The 22500-nt window shown below is 43.1% G+C and overlaps 2 protein-coding genes across 4 annotated transcripts in view; one reads left to right on the top strand and one right to left on the bottom strand.

Moving 5' to 3' along the window:
- Positions 1–5611, top strand: part of plekhh3 (pleckstrin homology, MyTH4 and FERM domain containing H3) — a 34243-nt gene extending 28632 nt beyond the window's left edge. For both annotated transcript variants that reach the window (XM_030794027.1, XM_030794028.1), the window contains 6 exons: positions 117–324; positions 771–907; positions 1526–1640; positions 2701–3132; positions 3589–3780; positions 5407–5611. In XM_030794027.1, coding sequence (XP_030649887.1) covers positions 117–324; positions 771–907; positions 1526–1640; positions 2701–3132; positions 3589–3780; positions 5407–5547 — 1225 coding nt within the window. In that variant the 3' untranslated portion in view covers positions 5548–5611. The remainder of the gene's footprint in view (positions 1–116; positions 325–770; positions 908–1525; positions 1641–2700; positions 3133–3588; positions 3781–5406) is intronic.
- A 5508-nt stretch (positions 5612–11119) lies between these two features.
- Positions 11120–21506, bottom strand: tubg1 (tubulin, gamma 1). Of its 2 annotated transcripts, none has more exons than XM_030793762.1 (11): positions 21418–21506; positions 20321–20433; positions 19477–19644; positions 19182–19255; positions 18065–18166; positions 17276–17402; positions 15652–15738; positions 12897–13046; positions 12546–12698; positions 12058–12219; positions 11120–11317 (listed from the first exon to the last, which is right to left on the bottom strand). In XM_030793762.1, the coding sequence occupies exons 1-11, from the start codon at positions 21464–21466 to the stop codon at positions 11120–11122; spliced, it is 1383 nt and encodes a 460-aa protein (XP_030649622.1). In that variant the 5' UTR covers positions 21467–21506. The 2 variants fall into 2 exon arrangements, with proteins under 2 accessions (XP_030649622.1, XP_030649623.1); XM_030793763.1 differs by having other exon boundaries at positions 18065–18144; positions 19187–19255.
- Positions 21507–22500: the final 994 nt, after the last annotated feature.

Here is a 22500-nt window from a genome sequence, read left to right as displayed (position 1 = left end):
TCGTCATCGATACTTGTTTGGTTTGGTTCAGTAAATGTTCACTTGAAATGCCTTATCCTTACAGACTCTCTCTCTCTGTCTCTCTCTCTCTCTCTCTCTCTCTCTCTCTCTGCCAGGGTGCAGAGTGTGTGTGTGGACCTGGAGGTAGAGAGCTATGCGTCGTTTATCTGTCACTCCCTGGAGAAGACGCGCTGTCGTGAGTGTGTGCCGTCCTGGGAGGAGATCCAGGGGCTGATGGGAAGGCAGGAGATCCTGTGCACTGTGCATTACCCAGGACAGGGCTGCTGTCAGCTCCCAGTTAACTCACACACTACAGCTAATGAGGTACGGGGTTGTGTACAGACACACATATATACACACGCACACACACACGCACACACACACACACACACACACACACATACACATGCACACACACACACACACACACATATAGTCATACACACATGGACATACACACAGACACAGACACACACTCACATAACCACACATGTATGTAGTTATGCCATAAATAGAAACATACACACACATACACACATGCGCTGACTGATTTTCTCACGCACTGAGGCCTCATCCACATATAATCCATGACAAGTAGTTTGTGTATTTCTCTCAGTACAAAATGCCTTTTACACACACACACACCAGGTCTGATCTTCTTTCTCTGTTCCTCTCTGTCTCTGTCTCTCTCTGTGTGTATGTGCGTGCGTGCGTGTGTGTGTGTACGTGTGTACGTGTGTGTGTGTGTGTGTGTGTGTGTGTGTGTGTAGGTGGTGAAGAAGATGGCTGAGCGGCTCGGGCTGCAGGACAGCCGTAATACGTTTGCTCTGTTTGAGCAGAATGCATGCTGGGAAAGGGTGTTAGCGGGCGGCACCATCATAGCAGACGTGATGACCAGGTTTGAAAAGTAAATATCCAACAGAATATTGATCTCATCTTCTCAAGCTCTGAGGATACAGTAGAATATTGAAGCAATGTTAGAAGCACGTAAGCATCTCACACACACACACACACACACACACACACACACACACACACACACACAGGGTTTAGTTGTGTGTGTGTTTTCAGTGTTTGGCTCTGCAGCTCAAGGTGAAAGTGGTATCATTAGCCCTGACTGATGTGATGGGAAAGACAAACTGGGAGAGAGATAAGAACATCAGACGGGATCATTTATGGAAGAAAAAGAGAGAGATGAGAAAAGAGAGAGAGGTGGAGTGTGTGTGTGTGTGCGTGCGTGCGTTTTCCGTGAGCTCTTCCCAGAAATGATTCAAATGCACGCGCGTGCGTGCGCGCGCGCACACACACACACACACACACACACACACACACACACAGTGACAACACTGACAAGACACAAAGCTTAGTGAGTCAGTATTAGTCACATTCAGAAAGGGTTTCAAACACTGGGCACTTCATGCATGTATGCACTCATTTGTTGTCTTGACAAGAATGTGTCCTAACTCCTCTCTCCCTCTCTCTCTCCCTCTGTCTCTCTTTCTCTCTCTCTCTTTCTCTCTGTTAGTCTTTCAGCTAAAGAGCCTGATTCTCAGTGGAGACTCTGTTTCAAACTCTATTGCCTACTGGACACAGACAACATCTCTACTGACAGCATCGAATACCTCTTCCTTTATGAACAGGTAACTAAGAGAGAGAGAGAGGGAGGGAGAGAGAGAGGGGGGGAGAGAGAGAGAGAGAGAGAGAGAGAAACAGAAAAAGGAAGACTGAGGGAGTTCAAATGCAAATTAAATAAGCAGATAAGGTGAGGTCATTTTTTTTTTTTTTTTTTGAGATTGAGAATAGGGGAGGAAAGAGAACAAATGAAGAGAAATGAAGAGTGAGAGAGAGAGAGAGAAAAGGAAAGGTAGTGAGGGATGACTGATAATCGGAAAGAAGGAGAGATATGCACACAGTCCTGGAGTCAATTATTGTAACTTTCAGACTAATAATTGGAAACAGGCTGTTTTTTAATATGCTTAGTCATAAAACACTAATCGTTTCCACAGTGTGATGCTTGTCTTCCTCCACACATTCATAAAAGGCCATTTCTCATTGAGAACAGTTATAAAACTCTCTCTAATAATAACATAATGCTTTAATAACAGGACTATTTCAAATGACTCATACACACACACACACACACAGAGAGAGAGAGAGAGAGAAAGCATGTGCTTCACTAAGCCTGATGATGATCATTTAACATTAAAAATTTATTCATTAAAAAAGATTCATAAAACTGGGTGGAGTGGGACAGTCAGATGAAAGCGTGGAAAAGAGAGAGAGGGAGAGAGAGAAAGAAACGAACACAGAGTCCTTGACCTTCTCTTTTTCATCTGTTCATTCTGTCAACCTTTTGTGGGGTGGACTTTCTCTGTGCTTTGATTAATGTATCATTAAGGTATCTTTTTATCAGTTCAGTTAAGTTTAAACACACACACACACACACACGTACATAGAGAGAGAGAGAGAGAGAGAGAGACTGATGAATTATCAACTGTTAACTGTCTTTCTCCACCTCTCTTGCAGTCTCCTCTAAAACCGTTGTTATTCTGTAACGTCAAAGCGTTTGTCCAAAATATCTTTCCAGGTTTCTGTATTAGTTTATTAAAGGTAGTTTAAAAAATTCTCTCCATCTCTCTCTTTCTCTGTCTGTCTCTCTCCCCCTGTCTCTCTCCCCGTCTGTCTCTCTCGCTCTCTCAGTGTCATGAGATGGTCATCCGTGGCCAGCTGCCTGCCTGCGAGGATGACCTCCTCTCATTGGCTGCTCTGAGACTGCAAAGCCTTCTGGGAGATTTCAGCACCCTCTCTCCGTACCCTCCCCTGGAGCAAGTCTTCCCGTCCTCCGTCATCGAAGCCCGGGTCCTCCTGACACCCGCCGACCCCCCGGGCTGCCCCTCCTTCCCCGGGGGCCTCTTGGCGGGGACCCTGTGGGGCCACAAACGCCGTCAGGAGAAAGACCAGCGCCTGCGCGCCCGGCTGAGGGAGGAAGGGGCCGTCGTCATGGCAACCGTCCTGGAGCGCTGGAAAGCTTTGGCTGGCTACAGCAGGAGAGATAGCATGGCTGCCTACCTCACCATAGCGCGCCAGTGGTCAGGGTTCGGTTGCACTCTCTACGAAGTGGACTTCTATATAGTGAGTGTCTGGACACGGGCGTAACGTATTAAAAAATTGGCTCGCTTTTTTTTTTAATACACAAAATGGGCACAGTTCTAGACTGTCTGAAAGTCAGAGTTTGAAAAGGGAAGATTTCACTTTAATTGAATGGAAAAAGGTTCACTGAAGCATGTACTGACATAAAGCAGTAAGAAAAACACAGAAGCCAATGTTTAAATTGCCTCTTAGTGCAAGTTGTGTTTTAGTATACTTAATTCTGAATGGTATTTTTGTAAAAATGCTGCTATACAAACAAACTGCTGGATATACAAACCGTGTGTGTTCTCTTGTGTTTTCTGTTTGCAGTACATCAGAGGTCAGGCTTTTAACATGTAGAACGGTGCCAAGACAGACTTGTTATCTAACCGTCATTGTAATTTGTCGTTTTTTTTGTGTTTTGTTTTGTTTTTTTTTTCTGTGTGCTCTCCGTCTCAGAGCTCGACGGGCAGTTTCTCTCAGAGGCTTTGGCTTGGCGTGGCTGCTTCCTGTGTCTCTCTGTATCGTCAGGGCGAAGCTGAAGCCCTAGAGTCTCTTCCTATTGGTCAGATCTGTTCCTACGGCGTTTCCGACAGCAACACCTTCAGGATCACCGCTGGCGACAGAGACCTGCTTTTTGAGACCACCAAGGTAGGGGGCGCCGCTTCGGAGAACCAGACCTGTAACAAAAATAACAACCTTGGACATTCATTTACTGAATGTGCATAGGATAGGATAGGAGAACATCGTGTTACCTCCAAACAAAATACTACTTACATAGAACACCACGTATCCATAAAACAAACAAACAAACAAATGCATACACACATAATACATGCGTAAGCAAATACATCAGTAAATGAAACTTCACATGATACAATGACCTCTGAAATACAGTGCAGGAGCTTAGAACATTCACACTGATGATAGCATCATCGTCGTTCTGTAAGCTCAGGGTGGCATGTAGGCAGTCAGCTGTCCTGACGCGGGTCTCCTCTCCTGAAAGCAGGCCTTTATCTGTTATCTCTCACATCCAATAACATGCAAATCCAAGCCTTCACCAGAGGGCCTTTTTATATAGAAGCCCTAAAACAGAAACCTGCCCCACAGATCCACTGATCCTGTTCCCTGCTGTAGACTGCTTAGTCACCTTGCTATGCTTGACCAGAGACAAGGCAGAGAGAGGGAGAGAGAGAGAAGGAGAGAAGGAGAGAGGGAGAGAGAAGGAGAGAGAAGGAGAGAGAGAGAGAGAGAGAGAGAGGGAGGGACGGAGAGAGACAGAGGGAGAGAGGGAGATTTGCTTTAATCTGCTGTGAGTGTACATTCCCAGAACCTCTCTTATCAGTGGCTGATAAATAAATTTGTGCACTATACAGAGAATTCAGTCTGTTCGTCTGTGCTGTTAAACACGTTCCCATACACACAGTCACACAAAACTAACCTGTGAGCGGACGGTAGTCATTACGATACGCGCACACACACACACACACACAACCTGTCTACTGCTCCTATTCGCAGAGTACACCCGCTAAACCAGTCTGTCTACTGCTCCTATTCCCAAAGTACACCCGCTAAACCAGTCTGTTCACTTCTCAGACTCCTTCCCTCGCCCCTGCACACCATCACAGACGTATAAGAGATAAAAGCCTATTAATCCCATTTTCACACACACCCCCCCCCCCCTTTTAAAGCACTTTTCCTCTCAGAAATTCACAGAAAATGTTTCATCTTATGCTGAACATGAAGCACAGAGGGTGTGTATGAGTGCTTGTGTGTGTGTGTGTGTGTGTGTGTGTGTGTGTGTGTGTGTGTGTGCGTGCGTGCGTGCGTGCGTGCGAGTTTGATTGCTACCACATAGTCTTGTATTTGTTAGGCCGTAAGATTAGGGAAATACAATGACAGTTAAAACCAGAGCCATTCTCAGACACCTCCAAACACATAAACCGTACTTGTATTCAAGACCACTGGAGGGCTTAATGAAAACTACCCATTTTGAATGTCCTTCTCTCTTTCTCTATATTTGTTTCTCTATTTCACATACACACACACACACACACACAGTCTCACACACACATACACACGCATGTGCGCACACTCAAAAGCTAATTAGAGACAGGTCATTGGGCCGTTTTTGTGCTAAAAGCATATATGTGTTATTATGTTTGGCAGTTTATGCGAATGACAACATCTTTCTGACTCTGAGCCAAACTGTCACTTTGAGAGAGTCTCCCAACTAACGATCATACCTCCCTCTCTGCCTCTCTTTTTCTCTTTCAGCTGACTGAGATCATGCAGTTGATGAATGCCTATTTCAGTGCCACCCGACGCCAACTGGGCAAGACAGATGACTGCATCACCATGGAAACCACCCCCAAGCTCCGCCCCTCCCTGCTAGAGCTGCCCAGTCACCCGGTGTGAAGAGAAGTGTCCACACATACACACATATATTGACTTCACGATGTGAGGAGATGAGTGCCACACACACACACACACACACACACACACACACACTCACACACACAGCGGTTTCCACGGCTTGACACTCTGAAACAGACAAACAAAGAAAGAACTGTTTTCTCTGGCTCTCTCTATCTCTCTCTCTCTCACTGTGAAAAAGAGAAAGAGGAAAAAGAACGAAAAAAAGACCTCTCACTGAGCAAAGACCAGGCAATGAAAGAGAGAGTTTGATGGATGGATGAAGGAATGGACAGAGTGGACTGAGGAATAGAAAAATGGATGCGCGGATGGACGAGGAAGAGGAGAATTAGACTACCCACAGCAGGATGACCCGTAGAGAGAAATGTTCCCCAAAAAACCACACAACACCCTTCATCCGCTCCTCAGACGCACTGCCCACGGCCCCACACATGGCCGTGCATGAGAGCATGAGAGCTGGGCCCTAAAGCCACGGAGTCAAAGCCACGGAGTCAAAGCCACGGAGTCAAAGCCACCAAGAACTGGGCCAAAAAAGGCCAAAACACAGCTCACCAAGACAAAGTGCATAGATAAAAGAGAGAGAGAGAGGGAGAGACTGAGCGTCAAAAAGACCTCTAAAAATGCACTACAAGGAGTAGAGGGGAGGGTTTTTTCTCTCTCTTTCTCTCTCTCTCTCTCAGACTCATTACCTGGAGCTGCTTACTCAGCAGACGCATGTGACCTGGCAAAAAACACAAGGGCTTTCCCTCACCTACTACACGTTACTCCGATTTTGGGAACTGGGTGTCTGTGCATGTGTCTGTGCGTGTGTGTGTGTGTGTGTGTGTGTGTGTGTGTGTGTGCGCGCGTGTGTATGCGTGTGCGTGCGTGCAAGTGGCTTTGTGTAAAAATAGTATGTTTAAAATTGTTTCTTATAAACCAAAGGACCTTTAGCTTCTGTCATTGGTAGCTTTGTGTGTGTGTGTGTATGTGTAAATGTGTGTGTGTGTGTGTGTGTGTGTGTTAAATGCTCTCTAAGCTGGTGCTGTTGGACTGAGCTGTAAGGCCACTTCAGTCCAAAACCTGCTTTAATTCTTTCTTTCTTTTTTTTTTTAATTCAGACCCAAGATTCTGCTCTTTTTCAGTTTTTTTCTCCCAGTAAGTCTTTTCATAGTGAAACCCTCTGCCTTTATTTAAAGCCTGTCTGTTCCTGTCTCTTTCCTTACGGACATCAGCATGACAGCCGTTTTCTTTCTCTTTCGGAAAACCGAGATTCCCTGGCCTTTCTCCTCCGTGACAGAATCGGAGTGTTTTTGCCCTAAGTTAAAATGATAAACAATAAAATGATGTTTCTCTCACCGTTTAGACATTTTAATTATGAATGCAGAGCGTTTCCCTGACGTCGCCTTTGGGCGCATTGTTGACCAAGACGCTGAGAGAATATTTCATTTCAAAACGTAACACATAGAAAGGAAATCTTCACAATAGATTGCTATTGCTACTTATTTCCACCAACAAAGGGGATATGGTATTTGAAGCGTTTTGTAACGCTGCGTTATCTTGATCACACCCCGTGGCCTAGGTTTCTTTCTTTCTCTCTTCTCTATACTTCTGTGTGTGTGCTGTGTGCTCTATTATGAAGGCTTACGCCATGTCTGTGTAGGCTTTATGAGTAAAAGGGGTCAAGAACAATGCACAAAGTACCCCCCCCCCCCCCCCCCCATTTCAAATTTTGGGGTTTGTTTGTTTGTTTGTTTGTTTGTTTTTTTAAATTTATGAATGCTTGTTGTATGACATGTTTGAGTGGACATGCTTTGTTTTAATGGTAGTTTGATCTTTTTTTTTTTTTTTTTTATAAACGTGTGGAAAAAAGGACCTCTGTTTTAACTGAACTCTTGCGTTTGAAGTAATTGCTAAAACCATGTTATAACTAGTCTGGAAAAGCTTCATAATTAGGATTGGTCTGCTGTTGGGGAGATGCTGTTCTTTTGTAACATGACAACAGAAAAGGGGGAAGATTGAAAAAAGGGGTAAGAGAAAGTGTTTTCTGCCCCTCTGCTGTTTTGTTTTTGTTTTTTGTTTTTTAAGCAACTGTTTAATTTGATTTGTCATTTGACATTTGAGTTACACTCCACCAACTCTAGATGTCTTTGTACTTGGACCAAATACTGAGGGTGTTTTCTGATCTCCTCTAAGCCATAAAGCAACTGCCAAAAATTCACTAAGGCAATATAACACATCCACCCTGCTTTAACCCCCACCCTCCCTCTCTCTCTCTCTACCTGAAGAAGGGTTGAAGGAGGCTAGACTGTTATAGTGGAGGTGCTATGAAGCAGATGGCTGGAAATAGATCTGCTCTTTTTGCCTGTTCACATTTGTCTTCACTTTGCCTTTACCACTCACATAGACATTCAGTTTCAAACAGCCATGTATACTGTTTGTTTTTGTTGTTGTTGTTGTTGATTCATCTTGTGGATAGTTTAGTCTCGTGCTCTTTTAGTTCAAGCCCTGTGTGGAAGGGTATTAGAGTGCCAGACTAGAGGGAAAAGTGGGAGTTTAAACTTTTAGAGAAACTTCTAGAGCTTTTAGAGAAATGTAGTTTCTCCTACACACGCTTAGAGGTGAGGTGAATGAGGAGTTCTCCTGTAAATTGGTAATATAGACGATTAGACTCTCATCTGTTCCCACGGTGACCCCAACTGGCATCATGATTGCCTAGGTATTTTTGTTTTTTGTTGTCATGGTGACTAAGTGACCTGTCCAGTAGTCCCTGTCACTCACTCATCAGCTGCAGGCAGCTCCTCCCACTCTATTTTTTTTTCCTGCACATGCAAAAACAATAATTAAAAGAAAGAAGAAAAAAAAAGGCAAACCAAAAAACCCTTGACATTGCTTTGTATTAAAATTCATTTGTATGCAGCATGGTACCTCTGTCCTTATGTTACGCGTGTATAGTCAATTGCACTATTGTTTGTACAGCTAACTCAAGATGTGCAATAAATCTTAAAAATGATGAATACTGTATGTAATTAATAAATAAAAGTAAACACCATTGTACCAGTACCTGAGGGATGTCATTTTTTTTTTTTTTTGCCACAGTCTGAAATATTTCTGATGCAGAGGTTCACCATCTGTTTCCCAGGGTCCCCCTGGCCCTGCACATATGTTCAGTCCAATACCAAAACATCTGATTTCACTGATCAACCAATCACAAAGCCTGTAATGAACTTAATCAGCTGTGTTAATGAAGAGCTGAAACAAAGACAGGCAGGACAGTGGAGACCAGTGGAGCAGACTGGGAACCAGTTAGCTCACGTACTATTCGTATTTCGTACATTCTGAATCCAAGACATTCAGAGAACCCATAGTATCCGCTGACAGGTAAGACATCTGCACATTGATGTGAGTTATTGTATTGAGGCGAGAGTTATTGTGTGGAGTCCTAAACCCCTGTCATTACAGTCCTTAATTCAATGAGTTTAATCACTGGCTCAGCTAAACCGCAAGTTTATTTCAACAAACGCTGCCTCAAACCCGAGGGTTCCAGCAAGCGTACAGTTTATTTATCCAAGACGAATCAGCCAAATTTCTCCAGCTTTATAAGCAAATAAGTCAGGGGAGTTGATTAGTTTTCAATAGTGTGAATGTATAAAAACAAATTCAACAGTGGGGGGGGGGGGGGGGGGGGGGGGAAGGGAGATGAGGGTGTTATAATTAAACAAACTCAATTTATAACAGGTTTCCTCATAGAAAAAACATTTATTTAATTTTGCCAACAACTTCAACAAAGTCAATGCATTTTACATGAGAAAGGTACAATATATATATATTTATGTATTTACACACACACACACACACACACACACACACATATTTGAAACAGGGAATCACAGATTGCTGCAATAATGTATAACGTTCTACTAACCTTAAATGGCACACAAATGAACAAACGTAGAAAAGGAAAAAAAAAAGCGTGCACGCACACACACACACACACACACACACGTGCCAATGTAAGGATGGTTAGAACTTGTACAGAGGTGTAATATGAGGGTGTAACTGCATTCCAGAAAGATTTTCATTGTTACAGATGTTACTTATGGAACCTCCTCAACCTGTTTTGATCTGCGAGCAAATCGTTTTAGTTCTTCGAAAGCTGGTGAGTGGAAACTGTCACGTTAAAAAGAAAAAAAAAAAAAAACCCACGAGTTTGAATGATTGATGTAAACCAATTGGAATGCAGACACTCAAGCTTTTCAAAGGCTCTCTCTTTGTCCACGATAGTCTCTGTGCCTGATTGAAAGATTTAAAGACACCCAGCATTGAGCTCCTTTAAAACAAATACCACTTTTCCCTCTCCCAACACAATGTGTCATTACAAGGCCTCACTCGTAAAACAAATAAACAAACAAACCAAAAAACCTTTTCAATCTCATGATAGTCCTTATGGTCTGATAACAGGTAACCGGCCAATCCCAAAACAGCAAAAATAAACTTTCATAGTTGGTTTTTTGTTTTGTTTTGGTTTTTTACCCCTGGAAAAGTCTGATTATCGAAAACGGGATTGTGGACCAGTGCTGGATTTTGCTGGGAGTCATTTTTCCGTCTCATGGAAAAGGCCACATTCAGCTTGAATATATAAGAGGAACAGTCAGATTTTGTGTTGCGTAGCCGGGCCGTTAAATGCTTGACTAACACAGAAAACTTTTAAAGTCAAATTTATCTGCGACAGTTGCTGCTTCACACACTTTGCGGTTTTTGGAATATATTCACTCGAATTCATGAAAATGAAAAAAAAAAAAGTCTGATGGTGTTTTGCATGAGACATTAGGCAAAACCAGTAAGTTCCTCTTAATCACCCAATGAGTAATATTTCACATAGAGTGCCAATATTTTCAAATTCTTTTTTTTCTGGCGTGTGTGTGTGAGTGTGTGTGTGTGTGTGTGTGATGTGCCAGATGAGGACGGCTGACACAGGAGCCAACATACATAAACCAGAGCTCTATTTGACTACCTCATAAAACTTATCGCGAAAGAGGGAGAGAGGGAAAAAAAAAAAAAAAGTAAAAATAAATTAGAAGGACACAATGTCTAGGTCCTGATGTGTGTTTGGCAGCTCAACGTGCGGGAGTATAAATGAAGGAATGAATGGATACATGGGTGGACGGATGGATGAATGAATGAATGAATGAATGAATGAATGAATGAATGAAAGAGAGAGAAAGAAAGCACTTCACTTCTTTTTCATTACAAAGTGACTCAGAGATTTAGGTACTGAGTTAACAAACCATTGTGATTTCAAACTGAATACATGAAATGTACACACACACACACACACACACACACACACATACAGGAGGTCTACAGACATACAGTGGGAAACTGATTGCGACCTCTCTTCCATACACATAACCAGAATGAGCCAAACACTCTCCAAAGTGGGAAAAGCAGATGGTTAGTGAATTCTGACCGAATCCACGGTTTTTCCCCCAAAACCTTACAAGCTTTTGTCTCTTCCTCTGGGAGTGAGGTTGTGTGGAGATCTGGTGCCGGGGGGGGGGGGTTAGGGGTGTGTTCACTGCTCCTGCGTACCCCAGGAGATGTAGTCTGGGCGCGTTGCGGCGCTGTACTCGTTGATGAGCTGCTGGACGACTTCGCGGGAGTCGTCGAGCTCGTCGAAGTTGTCTTTGAACATGTCCTCCTTCCGGAACTGCTCCAGGAAAGCCTCACGTTTCCTCAGCTTATCGTACTGACGACATGTCCTATCAAACAACTGGAGCGGAGAGGAGGACCAAGCCAGAGAGAGGAGCAGAGAGAGAAAAGGAGAAAAGGAGAGAAGAGAGAGAGAGAGAGAGAGAGAGAGAGAGAGAGAGAGAGAGAGAGAGAGAGAGGAAGAGAAGAAACGAAAGAAAATTGAAATCTGTCAGAAACGTGTCCATGGAAAATTAACAGACAGACACTACTCAGACTAAACTAATACTAAACTGGCAAAGTCCAGACTAATTTAGGTTCACAGTTCATGAGACTCTCAACGTTATCTGCTCAGTTTTAATGTCCAAACTGACAGCACTTTACTGGGCTGACAGGATATTCACACACTGATTGTCTGATAGCCCTTTTCCACCAACAGCGAATGGGTTCTTGAGCCGGTTCCGTTCAGGATTCTTTAAACCTCGGTGCCTTCCAGCGAACCAGCCCGCATATCCACCAGTTTTGAGCAGAACCATTGTAATCAAGGGTGCGTCATCAACGGAGGGCGCTGCACAATGCAAAAAGGCAGTAAAGAGCGGTTCGCACTGGAAAAACCAGCTATCTTTTGGTTCCAGCTAGGAACCAACTTTTCAGGTTCCCAACCAATTTATTTTTGGTCGAAATACTCCGAATGCTTCAAAATTTGGTGCACGAGCCAGAACAGAGCCCCGTTTGCTGTTGGTGGAAAGGGGGTGTGAGAGATGACAGTTATCCACTGGGGCGGAACCACGGCATGCTGGCCCCAGGTGGGGCGGGGCTTACCGAAGAGATGCTGGTGTGATTGGCCATCATGAGGCCGCTGACCCGGTGGGCGGAGGGGAGGTAGGGAGACTTCCGTGACAGAGCCACCTGGATACTGGCTGGACCCCATGGAATAAAATTCGCCAACTTCCTCTCCCTAATCCTCTGGAGACTCTTATGAACCTAGAGAGAGAGAGAGAGAGAGAGAGAGAGAGAATATGAGAATAAGCAAATATGGAGTGTGCCGTTTTAAAAATGACACATATTATTATTACTGTTATAGTAACTATAATACCAACAGTAACATAATTTAACACATATAGTGAGGTGAGAGTAACACAGCGGCAATGTGTCGCTGTTATGTAGGTCTTTTAGTTTTTAATGCTTTGGTAAATGAATAAATTAATGAATGAGAGAGGAGGTAGAGTGAGCTGGGCACTTAGTTCCACTCTGTCCTTCTCTCTCTCTGTCTCACTCACACACACACACACACACACACACACACACACCTGTGTGGGGTCGACCTCTCCCTGGATGATGTTGAGGATGGCAATGTAGCAGTGGTTGGTCTGTCGGTCACGGCCGGTCGACACCATCACGTTCTTCGGCTGCAGCAGCCTCCTCATCACGTCCAGCACCGTGGTCTTCCTCACGCTCGCCACCTGCCAACACACAAACACAGTGAGAGGGATCAGACCTAACAGAGAGAAGATCCAAATGAACAATGAGTGGTAATGATATGGGAAAAGAGGTAAGAGAGAGAGAGAGGGAGGAAGTCAGATTATCACAGCAGTGATGAAGTTTCATTTGATTCAATTTTGTTTGGACTTGTTCATTTAGCTGAACATGGAGTAACTCACCGACTGATCTGTGGTCAGTGGCGTGTAGCCAGTCATAAGGAAATGGAGGCGGGGAGTGGGGATGAGTGAGGCAATCAGACCAATAAGATCATTGTTCATGTATCCAGGGTAACGAAGTGTTGTCGTGCTGGCAGACATGATAGTGGAGACCTGTTAGGGGGGAAAGAGAGAGAGAGAGAGAGAGAAAGAGAGTGAGGGAGGGAGAGAGAGAGGTTTCTATTGTGGCTTCCTCTACCCACAAACTATCTGCAATTACTTAGTGTATAAACTGCATTAAATGGTAGGTCATAAAACATATTTAAGATGGTTTTTAAGACTTTTAGGCGGGATTCATTTTTAAGACCTTCCATTTGACATTACAGAAAACATACCATTGTGATAAAATAGTTTATGGGAATATTTAGAGTTGCTTTCAAATGCATTTTAATAGCACCTGCCAACCTCCATCCAAACTTTCAAAGCAGCCAAACTGTGTTTTAAGTGTGGGGGTCCGTTCTCAAAGAATTCAGTTCAGCCTCCCCTCATTTCCACTCTATTTCCTCAACGCTATTTTGCGACCCCAAATCGAGTTCGTTTTAAATTAAATTCTTAGCTGGACTGTTTAAATTGGTTCAGAAATTGAACCCAACCCAGATTAGTAAAAAAATAAATAAATAAATAAATATATATGGAGGAATTTAGAAAAGGCGTTATATAAACAGCCGTTTTCTAAGGAAGGGTGTGTAAAGCACAGCGGACAAGCACTTTCTAATTGTTCCGCAGCGAAAAAGGAGTGTTTTCACAGGGTGAAAATTAACCCGTAATTATGTTAGAGGAACGTGACGGTCACAACGTGTTTGACTGGTTCACATATCTGAAGGGGTTGGTTGGAAAAGCAGCAGGGGCAACATTGTACACGGTTAAACCCTCCTTACTGAGTCTTTGACCGTTTTACGGTTCTGATGACACAACTTTAATGGCAGTTAGAAACACTGGCAGGACACAGTTGTGAAACTTAAAGGTGTAATCTACATAGATCGCATCAATTTTCATCATTTAGTCCATTGTAATACTGTATCCCATTTGCTAAGGTTAAATACCTTAATGGGGCTTATTTCAAATGTTCAATAAATGAGGATAAAATAATAGTAACTAAATAATAGTGTTCAGTTTCTCCAGCTGTGCCCCAGTTAGCCAACAAGCTAACTGCTATCTGTGGTCCGTAGATCCAGCCCTGTAGCTCAATTCTAAAACTCGTGCCTAATTTACAACACTTCATAAATTACAGACAACTCGTAAAATAGCTAATGAAACCTTTTAGAGGAACATTTGGGCATTTTTTTTTCTTTTTGGATGGCTTTACGGTAAAACTGCTACAGACACACCGCCAGGAGAGCAGTCAAAGCTACTGCTAGCGTGTTCAACTGTTTTCTCCTAAACGGTAAAACTGGCGGGCATTACGGCCTCTAAAAATGCTGTCCTCGTGTAACCCCTCTTCCACCATCAATCTCTCTCTCTCTCTCTCTAATAACTGTTTCACGCATGACAGAAAGACAATATTGCGGGGAAGAATAGTCTTGGGGTGTACTCCAAATGCATGCTTAGGGAAAGGCCAAAAAAAAAAAAAAAAAAAAAGACGAGAGAGGGAGACCTAAAGGGTAAGGCAAGGTTTTTGATGACTCAATGCTTAATTCTGTCACTAGCATTTAAGTATTTAAGTACGCACTTCAAAGGGCTGTAGGTTTGCCAATGTGTCAGAGCAAATACATTTAAAACTGAGGGCGATACCTTCTGACCTTCTCATAACTCAACCGTCTTTGATGTTTTCGTTTGGTTCGTTGGCGTCGGCCAAAACGACAATACTACCTTCATAACATCATTACTCACAAAAAAAAAAAAAAGATTTACTCCTTTGGTGTGTGCTGCTTTGATGAGAGTTTTGTCCATTCGTGCTGTCTAACAGGATGTTTAATTGTCCTTTTTCCAAGCTATAATCCACCTTTCCAAAGCGGAACCATCTAGAAGTTCAGAATGAAACCACAAAAAAAATACTAATTGATCATTTCGTGGTTCCCAGGGTCCTAAAAACAGATGTTACGTACCTCAAAGTGTCTGTTGGATAGCCATGGTGTGACAAACTCCAAAATACACACTTCTGCTTTTATTTTCCATAGAATATTTCAGATTTTCATATGCTACATGCTGCTATACCAACCTGTTGTATCTGTATTTCTAGCCCTGTTCCTCACAGTGCAGGTACAAAAAAAGGTCACAGAACATGACAGACAAGTCCAAGAACTGGACCGTGAGTACGACAGACCACTTGCAAAGTGACTGGCTCATATTCTGAGAATTATGAGTGGTGGTTTTTTGTGTCAGGCCAAAAAACAAGAACTGGAACTGGACTTGAACTGGGAACGACAGTGAGGTCATTAACCACAGTCAGTTTCTATGAAGAAAAATAATAGCCTACTCTTGTTTATTTCGGGGGTCGCTAATATGTGATTTTTTTTTTTTTTTGGTTGCTGCTTTTCATTGAAAACAAACTTAAATTCTCTGGTTGTTGAGTCATGCAAATTCTTAACCACAATCTTAACTTTAAAATAAAACTCCTCTGCTTCACATATCTGAAGTCAACATGTTGACTGGGCAGATTTAATATGGATGCTCGGATAACAAGGAGATTTGGGGATCGGGAATCGGCTGATATCACGTTAGGCGATATCCTGCTGTGCCGTTGCCATGGGGACACAGCGGGTGTCAATCACAGACTCACCAGCTGGTTGATCTGAGAGAAGGATGGGTTCTGAATGTGGAGCCGATCCGTTGCGATTCTGTTCAAGGCTGTGTTATCCAGCACCACCTAAAAGAGAGAGAGAGAGAGGGGAGAGAGAGAGAGAGAAAATAAGAGAATGTTGAGGGTGCTATTAAAGACTGATATATAAACCAACATTACCATTTTTTTATTATCGTAGTAACTATAATAACTACAGTGACTTAGTGTAACATGTATAGGGTGATGTTACATCAGTGTCACTTGTAACGCCCTACAGAAGTAACAGAGCTGACAGAGAATGTTTATTATTTTATATGATACTTTCTTATTTTTTTATAAAAAACAGTTTTTTCCCCCCCCCCCAAGTACCCTTGTCATCCACTGGACAAACTCATACTTTACACCCCATGACACTCACAGTCTTTTAATTCTATAGTACGTTCCTAACGACAGACAGACGGGGCCTAAGTACCGTTTCTCCTCTCTGTCTCTGTACTCTGAGTACAGTGGGCGGTACTAGGAGCAAACAGTGAGCCAGACCGCCGTCCTGCCCCACCAGCGACCGGGCCGTGCTAACTCAATCAGGCTGGGACAGTGTGAGGAGACGCAGGCGCTGGCTGATTCAATCAGGCCCGTCCAGCCGCCCGGCTCTAATCACATCAGCCTGGGGACTGGGCCGTGCCACTGGTCTGGAGGACCCTGGTTCTCTGTTAATGCTACACACACACTACCCAAAAAAAAAAAAAACCCCTCAGCAAAGCCCAACGCTGGACAAGCAGAAGGAGAGCAAAACAAACAAACAAACAAACAAACAAACAAAAGGTCGATTAAACAAAACCGGGGGAGAAAATAAAAAACGTGCGTGGCGGGATTTTACACGAAATAATTATCCTCTTATCGCTGTTGGGACCACTAAGTTATTAACGTTGTTTCATTTATGAACTGCCTGGGAATTTCTGGTACACGGCGGGAATTTATTTATATTCGTTTCACCCCCTCGGATTAATTATTTCTATGACGAAACACTAATATTTGACAAAATGCTATTTTAATGGGTTCAGTGTGAGAGTCTGGCTCTGGTGAAATGAACTTTAATAAGATTAAAGAAAAAACAAGAGCAGCTGGGAAGGGGAGATCTGAAAAGAGGAGAGGATAAAGGAGAGAATGGAAGGAGACCCCGTGGTGTTCCTCTCTTTCCGGGCCTGTCATGTTGTGGGAGAGGAAGGGGAGAATGAAGAAAAAGGAGGTCTGTTTGGAGAGGTGGACTATGGAAAAGGAAATGAGGAGTTAGTGTAATAGACTGTCTGCCCAGAGAGAGAGAGAGAGAGCGAGAGAAAGAGAGAGAGCGAGAGCGAGAGAGCAAGAGAGAGAGAGCGAGAGCGAGAGTGAGAGAGAGAGAGAGAGAGAGAGAGAGAGAGAGAGAGAGAGAGAGCGAGAGCGAGGAGCTCTGTTCTCACAGAGCCATTTTGAGAGCAGTCTCTAAGTCAATTAACATTCATTTAGCACATTTATGTGTGTGTGTGCATGCTTTACTGACATGGGTGGAGTTTAGTTTAGCGTGCGTGTGTGTGTATGTGCGTGTATATGTATGGGTGTGCGTGTCAGTGTGTGTGTGTGTACTCACCACACAGTCTGCGTTCTGCGTGAGCCTCTTCAGCGTCAGTAGAGAGTTATACGGCTGAACCACCACGTCACTCATCTCATCCTGGTTAGGAAACACTGAGTATGTCTGAACCAGCTTCTTAGGATACCTGTGATACAGACAGAGAGAGAGCACTCAGTAAAGAGGGTTAGAGAGGCAAAAAAAGAACACACACACACACAGAGAGATGGTGAGACATAGAAAGAGAACGAGAGAAGGTAGAGTGTGAGACAGAGAAGAGGAGACGAGACACCAAACAACGCGAGAAGACCAGGGTGAAAGAGAGAGAGAGAGAGAGAGAGAGAGAGAGAGAGAGAGAGAGAGAGAGAGAGAGAGAGAGAGAGATGGAGAGAGAGAGAGATGGAGAGGCAGGAAGAACAACAGGTACAGAGGGAGAGAGATGTCAATGACAGGAAGAAAACAAAGAAAAAAGAGGGAGAAGAGGAACACATTTATATGTTTAACGTGTGTGAGACTCCATTTGGAAAGTCATGGTAAGCCCTGGGGGAGGGGGGGTGTGAGTGTGCAATGCCAGTGAACACTCCCCAAAAGAGAAGTAATTATAATTAGCCTTTGGCAGGCCATATTTCCACTTAATTACAGTCACTGCCAATAGCCTATGGCAGAGAGAAAGAGGAAGAGAGAGAGAGGGAGAGACATTAAAGAGCTATAAGTGTACACTGACAATACAGAGAGGGTGGAGACCAAGCCTACAGGGGAGAGGTTGAATGGACTCTGTGTGTGTGTGTGTGTGTGTGTGTGTGTGTGTACCTATCGTTTAGCTTTTCCAGCAGGTAAGACCCCAGACCGGACCCCGTCCCACCAGCAATGGAGTGACACAGGACAAAACCCTGAAACACAAGCAGAATTACACTGTGTGTGTGTGTGTGTGTGTGTGTCTTGGTACCATAGGCTAGCATTTGTAATGAAACATATATGAAGGGTTGGACTGCCCAGAGAAAATTATGGTTGTTCAAATACACATATGCGCACAAACACACACAAAGACCAGCAAGCCAGCAATCTCTGGGCAACTCCCTGCCTCCCACAAAGAGACGTTCTCTCGTTCACGCACACACACACACACACACACACACACACACACACACTCTCTATGAGAGGCAGTAATGACACAGGTTAGTGTGTGAAGGTTGGGCATTAGTGTTGTTCTAAAGGGAGGAGCATTTGGCACTCACTAACAGAGAACAGGCATTAAAACCAGCCATGAAATAACACGAACGTGTGTGTGTGTGTGTGTGTTACATCTGTACGTCTCCATACGCGTCACTGGCATAAAGAGCTCTCGTCTGCCAGCACAGCGAAAAAGGGTGTAATGCAATGATTAAAATAAAGAGGCAGAAATGAGGGGAAGGAAAAAAAAAAAAAGAAAGAAAGAAAAAGGAAAGGAAAGAAAAATACAGACGTCACTTGTGACATCTGGAGGTGATCAGGAAGAGGTTAATTTTGTTTGGGTTGTAAAAAAATCTCCCTCGTCTGTTTGTCCAGGGCACCACATCACATTAGGTGAGAAATGAAGTCAAAACAGTCGACCAAAGGCACATGGAAAAGGAAAATTCCGGCACAGGTTTGTTTAAAAAAAAAAAAAAAAAAAAAGTGCAATAATAAAAAAAATAAAAACTATTTCTCTCTTCTGGAATTCTGTCGTTAAAACGCAACTCGTTCCAACTTTCATTTTCTCCACATTAAAGGGAATGTATTGGATTCTTTGTTTGTTTACAAAACAAACCGGAGTTCCAATTTATGCTCATTTTGCAGAACTATTTAAACAGAGTCTGTTCCTGAGAAAACGCCTTCAGATGGCATCTAGCTGCCGCTCTGTTACCGTAGCGACGACAATGAGCCAATAAGAGAAAAGTAGGAGACAAGCTTTACCTCCAAGCTATCACTGCCGTCCGCTTCTCTGTCGATGATGTCAAAGATATCCTCGTGAATTTTTTCACCCTGCAACAACAACAACAAAAAAAAAAAACGATTTTACCGAACGGAAATACTCAGCGTTTTAATCTTTCTTCTGCTTACTACTACCTCTGTTTAGCATTCAGGTTAAATTTCAGTGTTTTAAACACTGGTAGTCAGACTTTGAATATGAGTTCAGCTGATGTAACATAAAACCATAGACGGGGAAGAGGTCGTGGGCCGTTCTCTGGTTCTGCTGGGCTGACCTGAGAGAAGCCGCTGGCCCAGTTGTTTCCGGCACCCCCGCCATGCTCCGACAGGTAGATGTTCTCTGGGTTATAGAGGTTGGCGTAGGGAGAGTTCAGGATGGAGTGAATGACTCGCGGTTCCAGGTCCAACAGAACAGCCCGCGGGATGTAGTGCTCATCATCTGCCTACAGGGGGAGTCGAAGAGGATTAATATTAAACATGTACATTTAAACAGACCAATTCTGACCACAGAGGTTAAGTGTCAGTACAGTACAGAAGGAATATTATTAAACATTGCAAACCCAAACACAGAGGTTCATAGATGGCATGTCTACATTCGCTATAATCTGGTCCCTTAGTAAAATATTACATTTACCAGCAGTTACAGAACCACAGAGAAAACATTTGCATTAAAAAAAAAATCTCTGAAGTCATTTAAGTTACTATTTATAATAGACAACGGTCATAACTCCCATAGACTGTGTGCAGTCAACATCCTTTCCACTCCTTGCTGAGTGATAGTTCAAAAATTTCTGAGTACCACCATAAACCCCCGAGGCTCTGGCTCCATCTAGTGGCGACCCCTGTTATTACCGGTCTACATGTGTAGGCGGACTAGGGTGGACATTCACGCAGAAACAAACACATTTCCAAAAATGTGTCAAACGTGTGCTTCCTGGATTCAACTGCATCATTTCGAATGATTAGGACTTGAAACGTGATACCAAATACTGCGGACCTAGCAAATTTGAGGCATTAAAAAAATACATTACAACCGCAAACGAGAATGAACGATAGCGCTCCTCTTGAGCTCGATTCAGTGTACGTTTTAAAGTTTAGACCCAACAGAGTGTGTGTTACCTGATAGAAGAAGACGTCCTTCCGATCAGTGCCTTCGGTGGCAAATTCTTCCACGATACCCTCTGGACTAATGCCATGTTCAGCACATAACTGTTTCCAGAACTCAAACCCAACTGCCCAGGACAGAGAGACACACAGGAGGGAAGGAGGGAGGGAGGGAAAGAGAAATCTGTTCAACATCTGAAATTACTAAAGAAAGGTTTCGAACACCATCGAACTACGGATCCTGTTTGACTGAGAGTCAAAACACCTTCACAGGTTAAAACGTTGTCGTCAGTTTGTTGTGTCACCAGTTCTGATCTTGAAGAACGTTTTAGGTATTTACCTGTGTCGACATTTTTGATTCACCTAATCAAAGACTTGATCATTACTGACGAAACTGACTCAGGGAAGGGATGTACAGAGCGGCTGGACTACAGGAGCACGATTGGGAGACAATGCTTTAGAGCAGGGGTCTCAAACTCCGGTCCTGGAGGGCAGGGGACCTGCTGATTTTTGTTTTCACCTCTTAGTTACCTGTTGATTTTCACCTTGAAAACAGGTGTGGACACTCTTCAGCCAATCAGAGATTCGATTTAGTTGATCTACAAGAAAAACAGCAGGACCCCGGCCCTCCAGGACCGGAGTTTGAGACCCCTGCTTTAGAGTGTTCATAAAATCCACTCGTTCGTCGATTTCACTGGCTTTCGAACCTCTGCAAAAATAAGTACCTCGTCTACATAACGCAAATGATATATAGGTCACGAGCCATACTGTAATGTTATCACAAACTTGCAATGAAAATGTCTTTCTGTTAGTCCTATGCGACGAACAATCAAGTCACATTACAAACCTAAACACGGGCTTGCTAGTTCGCCAGCATGTACCAGACAATTATTAGGTACAATTAACATATAACGATGGCTGCGTATTAAGTGTAGTGGAAGAAGGAGTCAAACAAATCTGTTTATGTAATAGCAGAAGACGGACTTCTCCATGCAAAACTGCAAAACCTCCCTTGGTAACAGGCCTGGCTAGCTGCAGCATAGCTCGCGCTGCTAACGTCACAAACTAAGAAGTACAAAAATGACTATAAAACATCTTCAGCCCCGTCTTACTTTGGTTTCCACACTGTCCGAGCTGCAAGGTGATGATTTCCCGTGGCATGCTGTCCGCTTGTTTGAGTTACCGAGGGAGTTATGCTAACGGAAAAGTACTGTCAATTTGTACGTTTCTAACGACTTTCTCTCCGTACCTTCCCGCTTCATCAGCAACACAAAACACCGCATAACGGCCTACCGTAGCACAACCTTACTGCGCAAACTCAGTGCTACCAGCTTTCTGCTATAATCAATACTGCGTAACTTGTACGCATATTTTTTAGAGCGAAAGTGTGAGCTTTTATTTTGTGAAATGCTTCCTGTTAGTATAACAAAGGATCGAAATCTCGTCAGTTTGTGATCAGTAACTTAGGCGCAGCATTGTTGTTCCTCTGATAACCACGGCCTGACTTTTTGTTTTTCTTTATTCTGTTTTTGGAGGTATATTTTATATATATGAATAAGTAGGGTTTGTAATATTAAATGAGTAATTCTTATCAATATTATTATTACAACATTTACTGTATTCTTTGCTTATAACTTTTGTTATGTGTTTGACTAATACATACTCTTGAAAGCTGAGTCATGAAATGTTTCACCCCTAAGTCACTAGAAGCAATAACAGAATCTCTATGGAAGACACTTAAAAACGCTAAAAAGTGATATGAGTTGACAGCTGACAACATTAAACTTCAAGACATTGACTGTTTTAACTGTCATTTTAACTGTGTGGTGCCCTGTTTGATATCAACACTGACTCGGAGCCAATGAGAGAATCACTTTAGATGGGACGTAACATGTCGTAGGAAATGGTATCCACTGAGCTTCATTATATCTCAGTCAAATTTACAAAAAAACAGCAAAAATACCGATCTGAATATTGTAATGTCCATCATCTCTTGATGTGACCCTACAAAAAAAAAAAAAAAAAAAATTAAAATACTATACATAAGCTACCTGTATATAAAGTATACAGCAAAAAGAGAATAAAGTAAGAGGTTATTGCAAGAATGTCTGTGTACATGATACACAAATAATAAAAATCGCTCTGAAATTATTTGAGATATCTCAGATAATATTTTATATCATATCTTGGAGTTT

This window comes from Chanos chanos, chromosome 16 (assembly GCF_902362185.1).
Source record: "Chanos chanos chromosome 16, fChaCha1.1, whole genome shotgun sequence".
Lineage (NCBI taxonomy): Eukaryota > Metazoa > Chordata > Actinopteri > Gonorynchiformes > Chanidae > Chanos > Chanos chanos.
The sequence above is the reverse complement of the archived record's forward strand: the minus strand, read 5'-3'. Positions and strand labels throughout refer to the sequence as shown.